General features: G+C 42.6%; 1 protein-coding gene across 1 annotated transcript in view; it reads right to left on the bottom strand.

Moving 5' to 3' along the window:
* ATP9A (ATPase phospholipid transporting 9A) overlaps positions 1-13,260 on the bottom strand; it is a 65,854-nt gene that overhangs the window by 42,856 nt on the left and 9,738 nt on the right. Inside the window, exons 2-4 of the mRNA XM_087749984.1 lie at positions 10,673-10,817; positions 10,231-10,344; positions 6,627-6,735 (exon numbers count right to left, since the gene is read on the bottom strand). Of these exons, the coding sequence (XP_087606110.1) occupies positions 6,627-6,735; positions 10,231-10,344; positions 10,673-10,817 (368 nt within the window). The remainder of the gene's footprint in view (positions 1-6,626; positions 6,736-10,230; positions 10,345-10,672; positions 10,818-13,260) is intronic.

Below are 13,260 nucleotides of genomic sequence, written 5' to 3'. Positions count from 1 at the left end.
CAGCTCTGAAACAAGCTCTTAAACTTCTTTGCATACTGCTTAATTGAGGAATTTGAAAATACTTTTGGCGTTAGGCAGACAACAGAGCAAGAACAGGAAAAATTACAATAGGGAACCACCAGCTCCTGACTCCTCTTCCCTAGGTGGCTGAAAATTCAAAGCTCAACTCTCAAGCCAAGAGCTGGAAGCCATAAGTAAAATGGGCCCATCTTAAAAGCCAGGCTCGTTTCCTCCCGTGCTGCAGCTCTTGTATCTGGCTCGGCTCTACCACCTCTCCTTTGCCTCTCGGCAGACACAGCCTGAACAAGCCCTGCAGAGTACAGGCCCTACAGAAAACACGTAAATATTTATTTCTTTGCAGCTGTCAAACATTTCCCAGTTGCTTTAAAACAGGGGATTAATTTAACAATTGGCTAGTAATTTCAAATCATTAGCCAGCTCTAGATTTGGCTTCTCAGACTAACCAGTGATTTATAATCAGCTAATTTGAACCCTGCCTCTATGTGTCTGTCTGTTATATTTCAACAAAAGCCTCTTTAATCTGCTGTGATTTGAGTGGAAGTGGGGGAGGCACGTGGAGCTCACCCCGGCACAGACAACACTCCTACTGTACCTCGAAATTCAGGGGCTAACTGGCCAGATAGCAGCTCAGGGGGAAAGGAGAAGGGGGAAGGGAGGGGGAACAGAAATTAGCACAAAGCACAAAGGTCACTAGAATTTTACTACTGGCAGTCCCTTCATTAGCATCCTTCTCAGGATATGCTTCAGTGTTTCTGCTCCAAATTAACAATGAAAGCCATTCTGGGCTCCCGGCAGCCTGCTGCTTTGGTGACACACTGTGTGCTTAACAACATGCTTCATCACTGCTGCTAATAAATGCAGACTTCCTTACATGCTGTAATTATTCCTACAAATTATAAGCAGTCATGGCCCATTTCACAAATATCTCATAGGTCTTTCGCGGATTCTGGGTTTTGCCTTGCGAGATTTTTAGTTGGAAAAAAAAAAAAAAAGGGTAAACAAAACAAATGCTGGGCTAAAGACATCTCTGCCGGGCAGGAAGCATACCGGGATTAAGAGTCCATTACGCAGAGGCTTGAAAAGAAAAGCCGCACTCCAAGAGGATCCAAAAAAGCATCCCTGGCAGTCTTCTGTATGGGCTATACAAAGTTAGGTACTATGACACTAAAAGGGTCTGACAGATAACATCTCTTCCTCCCCTTTTAATACGGTTATTCACGAAACAACAAAAAGCGCTTTTGAATATTCTCCTGTGCAAAGGAGGAAAAAAAAACCCCTGTGTGCTCTCCCCACACAGGCACAGCAATTCCTCAACCACTGTGCAAAAGAGCTCTTGGAAGGAGAGGTGGATTTGTTTAACCATATTTCATGTATTTCTCTTAAAGACCACAAGGATTTATTTGCTAACTGTCAGTATAGGAAGCACTACCTGCAGGGTTCAAGAATGGAAACTTATTTTTGTAGCGCTTTCCCTAATGATGTAAATGCATGCTGGAAAAGAAAAATTAACACCTGGACAAAGCTACGACATGATGATTTCCTACCATTATGCACACAAAAGGCTTTTTGGACCATTATTCTGAAAACAATATCATCTGCTTTAGAATTTTTCCAATACAAGAAAAATCAAAGCAGCTGGAGCAGATTTGTCTTGTTCAATAACCCTCCCAGCCTCAGCTGTTTCAAGGTAAAAGAGAGGACCTTTCTAACCACTACACATTTTTATAACTCCTGTATAAATGAGATGCCCTTTTTAGGTAGCAAAGCTAATTCTGCTTTTCCAGCCATGCTCCTGGCCTCTCATGGATGACATCTCTGCAGCATGTACCATATGTCCTGCTAAGAAGGCGCGGGACCAGATGTTTCCTTTGACTCAGGACTCCCATAAAGCAACTTACTTGAATTAGTTTTATTTTGATCTTGGGAATTCTGTAATTCCTTTTTCTTTCTGTGGGGAAACTACCTCCTAAACATTAGATGTTTTCTCACGCATGTTTAAGAAACTAGCTAATAACACAACTGCTTCATTTCCCAATATTGCTCTGCTATTAAAGTATTTTTGTAATAATAAATTACTGCTTTCATAAATGCTTTCTCTAAATACACACAGCTTTATTTAGCATTTACAATGTTTCCAGTTTATGTTTTCAGAAGTTAACCAGAATACAAGTCAGTGATTAACACAATTTAAAAAAGCAACTAGTCTTGATCTCTGATTTAAAAAAAAAAAAAATCAGTTCTTAATATTTGATTGATATTTGTTTCATTCTGTACTGTACCCTGATTTATATATTTTTTAAAGACAAAAAAGTAAACACAATAAAATGCAAATGGTTTGCTGCAGCTTCAGCTATGGCCTTTGGAATTATCACCAAATCTGCGGCATGATGGATGTACAATAAAGCAGATTATCTAAAGTCTTAAATATATTAGCCAGAAGAGATGCCTTTTTCTACCATGCGAGCACTTAAGTCAAGACTTCACAATAGATCTGCAGAGCTTCACTGAGGTACAGATCAAACCACTTAATTTGGCATTAAAGATGAAGCCAGAGGTTTATTAAAATGAGTCAAATACATCTGAGGAAAAAAAAAAAAAGGGTTGTTTGGATGTGCTGCACCAAACTTTTGGCTTTTGCAGCCTTATGCTATATAAACTGTGGAGCAGGACTCAGAGGGTTTGGGAAAATATTGTTTTTATATGGCTGGTAAATGCCAATGATCTGTATCTTAAGTAGCACCCCGCAGTAGGAGGTCTCTTCCCATTTCTTTCTGTGGAGTTTCTCTCTATTATGCAGTGTTACCCGGGGAGGGGGGCTGTGAGAGAAGAAAAACAAACCAAGAATTTGCAAGCACAGTTCTAGCTTTCTATCAAGCAGAAAGTCAGCACACAGACTTCTGAACACAAGGCAGCTTGTAGGTTTATGAATAGGGGATTGAAATTTGATTATTTTTTATTACAATCCAAACAACTGTCCTTTAAATGGAGAGCTTTCTATTAAAAAAAATGCTTTCCAGAAGTCTGCTGGTTTCATCATTTTGGAACATAAATGGATCATATCGGTGGAAAGAGAAAAAGAGGTTCAGGGTGGAGGTTTTTTTGATGTTACGTAAAATAAAGTAACACAGAAAATAATATACTACTGTCTACTCTGCCTCACGCTGCCCTCCAAAAAGATTAGTCCCTGGAATTCAGCAACCATATTCAAAATAAAATATGATCCAAAGAGGATTCTCCCTTTTTCTCTACAAAGCAAGCAGCTTAGTGAATCTTAAAAAGCTTAACAAGAAGAGTGCATGAAAAAAGCTTCACGTACAGGAGCAAAGCTGCAAATCCAAAATAACCCCTCAGGGGTGGGGGACCAGGCTGGCGGGTGGGCTGGAGCTGGAGAGCTCCCGGCCGGTGGCAGGAGCCGTGCCCGGAGCTGTGCCTGGAGCTGTGCCTGGCCACGCTGCAGCCACGGCTCTGCACAGGGCGTGAGGAACCGCACACAAAGAGGACAAGAGGATCCCAATTCAGGAAAGCACTTAAATCTCTGCTTACTTCTATCCCTATTCAAAACTGCATATAAGCATGTGCTTAAGTCTCCCTGACTTCATTCAGATCTAAGTATGTATTTACATCCGTGGGGTTGCACTGGGAGGCTCAGGTTGGAGATGGGAAAAACTATTCTCCAGCCACCTTAACTGCAGCTTAGTGCAAATACTCAGGAGAAATAAAAATAGCTTGGAGAAAGCTACAGCGCTCCATTAGATCCATTATAGCCAATCTTCAAGACAGCAGTGCTCAGTGTCGAGCCTCACCTAATCCCCCTCCCCCAAAACACTGGCTTTAGAGGTGAAACTATTGTCAAGTTTTGAAAAAGTTATATAGCAACATTTCAGAGGACTTTTGTGCATCAGTACCCTTCTGCACTGCCCCTTTTCAGTGCAGGGCTGCGCCAATATCCTGAAGCATGAACCATGCTATTCAAGAAAAAAAAATAAAAGAAACAGCCTGTAAACAGTCCAAGGCAATTTCTACCTGGAGTTTTGTCAGCTACACTGAAAATTAATTATTAAGATCAGCTGTTTTCAACATATTTTGCTATTTGCTGCTTCTACTTCTGACCTGAGGAAGGGCTTCCTTGGAAGCTTGCCTACTTTTTCTAACTGTACTAACAGACAGAATAAAACAAACCCAACGCACTTCCACCCCCCAAGCCGTGGTGGCCTCACAAGGTACTTCCCTACTCCTAGGTGATCCTCAGAGGTGCTAGCATTTTAATCAGTGGAAAAGTAGATGTTCAGGTCTCCTGAAAAGCTTGAGTACTGATATTCAGTGAGAGACAGAAAATTACTTTTCTCCCCAAACCACGGGACAATCATAAATAATTTTCTGTGTTTTTCCTACTCTAAACTATACTGCTAGAGAGTCTCATTCCTGTTCCTGCACCAAATTCATGTTAAATAAAGTGGCTTAAGATTTTCAGCTAGTGCCCAGCTGCCAATCCTCCTTGGTTTCTTTCACAAAATTGGAAAAGTTAAAGGACTGGGGGGAGGGAAATCATTCATGGGAAACGTAATAGCAATATGAAAAGAACTAAAGGAGAGGTCAGGCCCCTTATAGATCATTGAATAGAATCCAGAAGGCAACTCTTTTATATCTTTAAATAGATGTAGTACACCCCTCTTGGATGAGGCTTTTGTTGGTTGCCAAGCATTTTAAGTGTTGTAGTAAGAACACGTTATTAAAAGGGGATTTAATATTCAGAAACTCAAACTCCCTAGTTCAGAGTTGCCTCATAATTCCCAGCATGTGAAATATATACAGCCTTAAGCAATTACATTTTAAAAGCAACTTTATTCTTAAAAGCACAAGTGTTGAAAGCAGCATATTTTTACTATACCTAGTTCTCTGCATCTTAATTCAGGGGTAGAAACTTTTGTAACAAAGAAACTGGAAATGAAAAAAAAAAGACATTGCTTCAATTCAGTTCGTTCTCTTTTTAGAAACAAAACCCTGGCCTCACCATCATTGTCATGGTATTAGGAGTGATTCCACAGTGAGGCAGCATTCGATTTTTCAAATGAGAATTTAAATGTCTTTGTTAGGTACGGCACAGCTGTAAACAATGGCCAGAGCCAGGGATCAGACACAGCTGAGCTGCAGCCTAGGCTCCCTTACAAACGAGGTCTCCAAACTCCTCACAGTTGGAGGAAGGGGCTAAAGATGATGTATACAAAAAAATACAAGAGAAGACATTGCCAATATTGAGGAACTACATCAGTCGCTGCCGACAGAAACACACAAAAGATGTGGTAACATATCATACAGTCTCTTTTAGCAAAGGACTTGCGTGATGCAAGTCCCTGTCTGGTACAACCCAGAAAAAACGATGAAACTCGACTGGTATTGCATGTTCAATAAGTGATGGAACATGTCGGTATGTCAAGCAAGTCACCTTAAATTTAACGCATGCCCTCACAAGCTCCTTCAGTACAGAGTACTTGTACTTAACTATGATTTGCGGTGCCTGTGCTGAAAGGGTCCCCAGTCCTAGACACTAGAACACAGCCTACCTTCACCCTCATTAGTTGAGTCTACCTCTGCATAACCATCTTCTGACAATTTCACAGACCTAGATTTAATTCTTCTAGTAAAGTGCTTTTGCAAATTATCTGCCTATGTGGATCCTCCTCCCTTTTTTAAGCACACATTTGTTGTTTCCATTAAAGAATATGGATTGGTAGCTTATAGGAAGCCTTCTTACATCTGTCTCACCAACAGGGTGAACAAGCAAAAAAACACATGCATGGGGAAGACAGATGCACTATTACCAAAATTGGAAGAAAAACAAACAAAAAACCCCACAACAACAACATATCACATCTGCCATAGCTCCATTCTTGTTTTCTTCCTACTATGCTGTTTGCTGCATTTGCCTCTCCCCCCCTTCATCCATGCAACATTACAGAGCTCTTCTCTCATGTCACAGCTTTGCAGGAAAGAAAACACATTTCCCTTCTGGAAACATCCACCTCCACAACCTATAGCAATTCAGATCCAGATTCATTTTCTTTGGTGATTCCAACCCACCAAGAAGGGACAAAAATTGGGAAAGAAGTTCTGGCCTACACCGCAGTTAGGAGCAAGCAGAGTTTAAAAATATCACATCAGCAGCTTGGAAGTTCACCCCTGCCTGGTGCTGGCTGCGGTGAACTCCCAGCCCACCGAGCAGGCTCCTGCGTGTGCAAACGCACTGGCTGCCCGCTGCCCATGCCTCGAGTCACCGAGATGATGCTCTGAAGTTATCTGAAGCAATTAACACACACACGCTCCTCACATTAGCTGTGCATCTCCCTGGGAAACCCTCAGCAAAGCCCAGCATCCACTGCAGCCCACTGAGGAGCCATCCACGAGAAGCCACCCGGACCCCCAAGGCCCCCACAGCGGCAGGAGCGGCGGCGTGGCCGCGAAGCCACGTGCCTGCGAGCCCATAACCCCCTCCCCATTCCTTGAACTCTGCTTCTCTGACTGTCAACTCAATCAAATGCTGCTGCAACCCCCGGCGCTGCCGCAGCCGCGCCAGGATGCAGCGGGCACGCTGGAGCCGCCGAGCCGACCTCTCGCTGTGAGCTTGCTGTAGATCTGCGAGTTCACTTCCTTGTCGCGCATGTAACATCTGATCTCCTCCGCAGCCTCTCGGATGATGGTAACAGCAAGCACAAATCCCTAAATGGAGCCGGGGCGGGGGGGGGGGGGAGAACAGAATGGATGAAAAGGTCAGGAAAAATCACATCTGCCTCTAATAAGAGCAATATTTATCAGTACCAATGCCAACAATCTGCGTTTCCTTATTCTATTTTCTCTCACTAAATCATTATAGGAATATTATGCATTGCTGTCCAGAACTCCCAACAGCAAACTGACAACAGACTTGTCGCTTAAAAAACTATGGTTGCATTTCTTAGCTTTACCGTGACGCTCTGCCAGTACCCCCCAAGCAAATCTTTGTAAAGTTTATCTGAAGAGTGTAAATAATATACTTCATCTCACTTCCCAGGTGAGTACCCAAGACTGAGAGGGGCTGCACAAAAATCCAATGTAAGACAGGATCCCTCAAATCTCAGTACTCTCTCCACCACCGAGCCATCGAAGTTAGCTCACCTAATCTAGGAGATTTCTTTATATAGAAATCTATATAGAAATTTCTATAACCCCTTTTTATATATACAGATGCGTGCGTATCCATGTCTATGTATACACACTCAACCTACACAAATAAGCACTCTAAACTTATTAATGTGAATTACTCATAGTATAATTACACATTTGTCTGATTATGGTTTCAGTCCTACTTTTCTGTGAATATGAGCAGTCATTTAATTCCCTCATGACAGGAAGAAAATGCCCACATCACATCCTTCACTATGTAAAAAATAACTAAATTAATGCAAAACAATTCTTTGTGGGGCTGGTATCACAAAGTCATTATTTTGTTAGGCACTATTCAGCTCAAACTCACTAACAGTTAAACCATTCCTCATCCGTTACAGAAGAAAAATGAACTTTTTACAACCTGTGTTCTTGAAAATTGCACCCATGTACAGATTCTCTCTGTCAATGAAACTTTTTTATTTTACGAAGGGGGCAGGGTGATGTTAGAAACTGAGGGTTACATGAAAAACACATGAAAATGTCTGTAAATACCCACCTACCCAAACAGATTTTGCCAGTGGGTTGCAGTTTCCAACCTAAGTAATTTCATTTTTAGAAAGAACGGCTGTGCACACACCTCCAAAAACCATGTGTACGAGTTGTTAAGCCAGGCACAAAGAACTTGTGAACCTGGACTCCACAGCCACCTCAGGGAAGTCTTGCTGTGGGGCATTGCTAACACTACCCAACACAATAGTAATTCAAATTCTCACATTCTTTTTAAACAAAGAAAAATGATGAAGAATGACCTAAGAGCTACTAAGACTGAAGGAGAGCAGTTTCTTTAATTATTATAATACTGAGGTACGCTTCACCTGCTGGCTCTCACAATCCTATAATAAGCCTAAATAGTCCCTAATTCTAGTACACGCATATGCATCTAAATGCATGACCTAGATTAATTAATAACAGTCTTGAAATGCAATATAGTATGTTTCTGCAGTATTTAAAAATGCAGACACATAAAGAGACCCAAGGACGGGCATTTACTTTTTTAAAAAATGCCTGTATTCAATCCTGTAATTATAAACATTGAAAGTAAGAAGCCATTAATACAATATTTTCAGAAAAGGGTTTCATCCCGCTGCTGTTCAGGACCATGACCACCAGTTTTGCACCACCGTGGAAGACCTCTCGTTCCCATAACCAACAAATCAAGAAAAGAATGAACATTTCTCTTCTATTTACAAGTTGCATTTGTGCATTTATCTAGAAATTCCTATCTGCTTTCCAAAATAAAATAAAAAGCACCAGTTATTTTCAACTTATGTTTCAGCTGTTTGAAGAGTCTTCAAATAATTGCCCCAAAATATTCCCACATGTGTCAACTGACTGTGTCATCTCATATGTCATTCCATCCCCAACACTCGTATTAGCAACCAGTAACGAACAAAGACCTTTCTTATCCTGCTTTCTGGCAGTTCATATGCCAAATTCTAATTGCTCACCTGGCACAGACAAGTCAGAACTGCCTATACAAAACCCAGAAAGAGAGATCCTCTGTGTGCATGTATACTTTATAGGACAGGATCTTATGAAACTAGCCTTAGATTCATACAGCAAATGCAATACAGCACACACTCGAGAGAGAATTCAGCAAGATCCAGGCTTTACCACAAACAAAATTTTAGCAGCAATGTCCCAAAGCTTCCCCTTCACTTCTTTCTGGCTTTTACCAGGGGTTTCACTGTACTGGAAGTCTAAAAGGCAGGAAAAATTTCCTTTGCCCCTCCTCAGCTCCCTGAATAGAGCCACAAATTTTTACCACCACTATTTCTCAAATCAGTGCACAAGTAGTGTCTTAGAAAGAGCCCTCTGCTTTTTTAATCATTTTTCAGTTGGTTTTGTGTCATTTCTTTAAAGTAAAAAGCATGTCTATCCTTGGAGATTTTCAAAACTCAGGCAGATGAGTTAAACCAACCTAAGTTTAAAGACAGCCGTGCTTTGAGCAGACAATTGGACCAGACGTCCCTCTGAACCAAAACTATTCTACAATGCTATGAGCTGAAGTGCAGCAGAGAAGTTATTCACATAGAAAGAAAAATAATAGTTTTACTGGGATAAAAGAAAAAAATATATAGGTACCTATATTTAAGCATTTAAGCAGTTGCAACTGGTTCATGCAGTGCATTTTAGAGATTTAAGAAGCCCATTCTATGCAATTATTCCTATTTCTGTCCTTTGACAGCACTGGAGTTTCTGCCTCAAAACTGATTATTAGCGATTTCCTTTGATTGCGGGTGAAACACATGGCTATCAAAAGAAAAGGGCAAATAGTTTACAGGAAGGAAAGAGTACCTGCACCTTGAGTGAGTATGACTATGTCTCTGTATATTTATTTTTATATGTGGGAGGTTTGTGGAGGGGTGTTTCTCAGCTTTTTCATTTGTTTTTTACAATGTGGTTAAACTATGAAGCAGCCTGTTGACCTATCCCAAGGGCACAGGTCAAACTGTTTGGCAGGGGAGCACAATTTGCTGTCATTGCGCATATGGCCACTCATTAAGGTCACTTTTGAAAGGTGCCCTTCAGTCCTTCACTGCAGTTGACAGGCTGGTCTGAGCTCCCACAAGCGCTGGCCCTTGCGTGATCACCCTGGGAGGGCGCAACAACCCACGCAGACCCTCCATGATCACACCCTATGTTCGGATGCAGCTGTGAACAACACACACATTGCCAGGGAAATATATTTGCTCTGGTCTCCATTCATTTTCGCATGCTACTCACGAAGCCCCGCTGCCCTCGCCGTCACCGTGGCCAGTGGCGACAGCTCTGTGCCTGTGATGGTGAACGAGCTGGGGGCAGACTCCTCGCACATCCCTGTCAAACTTCTACAAAGTAAAGCTGAAGGCCAGAACAGGCATCTACACTACATGTATGGAGCAGGCCTGAAGAAGTAAGCTAACAAAATGATTTAAGGTGCAAACTTACATCCTAGAGAAAAGGCAGCACAAGGAATTTTGTCAAACACTGAAACTTTCTTGAATAAATAAGCCGTAAATGACTTACCAGAGGAACCCAGTATGTGTAAAGTGCGCCAAGCCTCATTTCAACAACAAATTGAGAGCAGGCCAAAAGCAAGAAATAAAGGTTGAAGAAGTATTTGAACTGGTTAAACAACACCTAAAAAAAGGAAAAAAAGAGGAGGGAAGAGATTAACGGAGTTCAGAAGTTATGCATATTGAACTAACCACCAGAAACATTTTTGCGTGCTCTTCTAGTGTCTAAATGCTAACTTAGGGCAGTCTTACAGTAGTCCTGGACACTCAGGACAGATTTGTGTCTGGTTTGCTGCTGCCTTAAGGCAGCCTTTGCAGGAGGCCCACCAAACACAACCCAAACATTAATTATGCCCTCCAGCTCCAGGTTCTGCACCTGTCTACTGTAAAACCACTAAAATTGGGGAAAGCATTGGGGCGGGATGATGAAAAGCAACTTTCTTCACACTTACCCCAGGAAGAAATGTGAAAAAGTTGTATTTCTGATTGTTGATCACATTGCGAGGGTATCTCTGGTCTCTCTTCTCTGGATGGCCAAGCCAAACAGTACGAGGCCTTGGGTCTCTCCTCCCACAGCATCTTAAGCACTCACAACACCTACAGAACGAACATTAATTAATTAATGGGTTAATTTTTAACACGTTTCTATGACTCACGTATGCACCCCAGACCCTCTCCACCAGCCAGGCAGAACAGCTGAGCATCACTTCTTAATCTGTCACTCACCACCTCTCATCTGTCAATTATCCACTGTATTACGAGCATCTTAAAACCCAGAGCTTGACTTTCTACCAAATACAGACACTCCACCTGCTACAGCTACTACGGGCCTGCCCCGCAGTCTGCCGAGCTATGAGCAAACATCTTGTAACGTGTTGGAGCTGTTACTAAAACCTCACGCAACCACGTGTTCAAAGCTGGGCAGGCCTGCGGCAGTGCTAGAAACATGCCTGCTGCAACGAGGGGTGGGGAAGCTCCTCGCTTTGCTTTCAAGAAAACGATGCATGGAGAAGTGCGGACCGAGCTCATCACTACACCAAGCCAGTGCCAGCTGCTGGGAGAGCTTCTGCCTCCTGTGAATGGAAGGGCTTCAGGAAGCAAGGAGGTGTGGGGTACAGGCAGAAAGGTCCCCTTGCACTGATCCTGGATTGCAGGTTTTATGCCAGAAAGCTCCCATGAAAAACAATAGTAATAGGTGCTTTCTATTATTTCTTCTGTTTCCTTGTTGGTGTATGGAAACTCCCTCAAACAAAAGGGGGCTTTCCCATTTACAAACTGAACTTAAACAGGAATCCATGTATGTAAAGTGACCTTATATGTCCTAAAGAAAAGAAGAGATGGAGACAGACGGCGATTTTCCTCCTTCCCTGCAGCTCCTACTTCATAGTAATTCATACCTTTTTAATAGAAGGGTTTAATATTTGCATATTTTTGCACTTTAAAAAGTCTTGCCAAGGAATAATAATCTACAATCCTCTAAAAATGAAACCTTAAGAGGAATCTGAAAATAGATAAAAAATTATTACTGATTTTATTTTTACACAGCATTACAGTCATTAGGTCTGTTTATGTTAACAGCAAAATTGTATGCTAACTACTAATGAATAACGCACATTCGCATTGGCTGAGAACACGCACTGTAGATACAGCTACGCAGTCTCAGTTTGTTACTTTAGCTGTAGTAGTTCGTATTTTCAGCTCGTCAGGCGACAGTCCCACTGCAGCACCACAGGGGAGGCTGTGAGTCTGGGCAGCCCACACCCACGCCTGGACCCAGCACCACAAACCCGAACTGCCAGAGAAACGGCTGCAGGGATTGAAGTTCATCCTATTTTCAATCAATTAGTTCAATACAACCTCTGATCTAATTTTTTTTCCTGCATTTTTGTCTACTTTGTCAGAAGTATCTGTTCTTGTTCCATTAAATATTGTCATGTTTCAATTATCCAGCACAATTACTTTTTATATCTTGCAACGCCAGTTTTCCAAAAATTGTTCAAAATAAATAAAATATGAACACGTTGGCATGCTGATTTTTTTACTTTTTCAACTCAGGTTTATGTTAAAGCCATTTATTTAACATCATTTCTGGCCTTTGCTAAAAGTTACATGGGAATTCAGGAAAGCCAAATCAACTTCACTAAAACTGATATGGTTACTAAAGGATTCCCTCTTCTCTCCGGGGCAGACAGTTAAAATCCAGGCTATGAGACGTGAGCTAAGCTGGCTCTCCGAGCACTTTGTTGTTGTTGTTGTTGTTGTTGTGTATTTGTGTTGTTGTGTACTCCGAGCACCAGTACACAACACCTCACCGAGAGTCCCCTCAGCAGCCCCAGCCCGGCGGGCACCCCGACCTCTCCCTGCTGCTGTCGGGGAGCTCTGCAGTCTATAAATCATGGAATCCTTTAGGTTGGAAAAGATCTTTAAGATCATCAAGTCCAATCATTAACCTATCACTGCCAAGTCCACCACTAAACCATGTCCCTAAGCACCACATCTACACGTCTTCTAAATACCTTCAGGGATGGGAACACAACCACTCCCCTGGGCAGCCTGTTCCAAAGCTTGATAGCCCTTTTGGTGAAGAAATTTTTCCTAATGTCCAACCTAAACTTCCCCTGACGCAACTTGAGCCCATTTCCTCTTGTCCTCTCGCTTGTTGCTTGGGAAAAGAGACCGACCCCCACCTCGCTACAGCTCCTTTCAGGCAGTTGTAGAGAGCGATAAGGTCTCCCCTCAGCCTCCTTTTCTGCAGGCTAAACAACCCCAGCTCCGCCAGCCGCTCCTCACCAGCCTTGTGCTCCAGACCCTTCCCCAGCCTCGCTGCCCTTCTCTGGCCACACTCCAGCACCTCCATGTCCTTCTTGTGGTGAGGGGCCCAACACTGAACACAGTACTTGAGGTGCAGCCTCACCAGTGCCAAGTACAGGGGGACGATCACTGCCCTAGTCCCACTGGCCACACTATTCCTGATGCAAGCCAGGATGCCGTTGGCCTTTTTGGCCACCTGGGCACACTGCTGGCTCACGTTCAGCCAGCT

This window comes from Nipponia nippon, unplaced genomic scaffold (genome assembly GCF_047370975.1).
Source record: "Nipponia nippon isolate SJK-2023a ecotype South Korea unplaced genomic scaffold, ASM4737097v1 scaffold_13, whole genome shotgun sequence".
Classification (NCBI taxonomy): Eukaryota; Metazoa; Chordata; class Aves; order Pelecaniformes; family Threskiornithidae; genus Nipponia; species Nipponia nippon.
The sequence above is the reverse complement of the archived record's forward strand: the minus strand, read 5'-3'. Positions and strand labels throughout refer to the sequence as shown.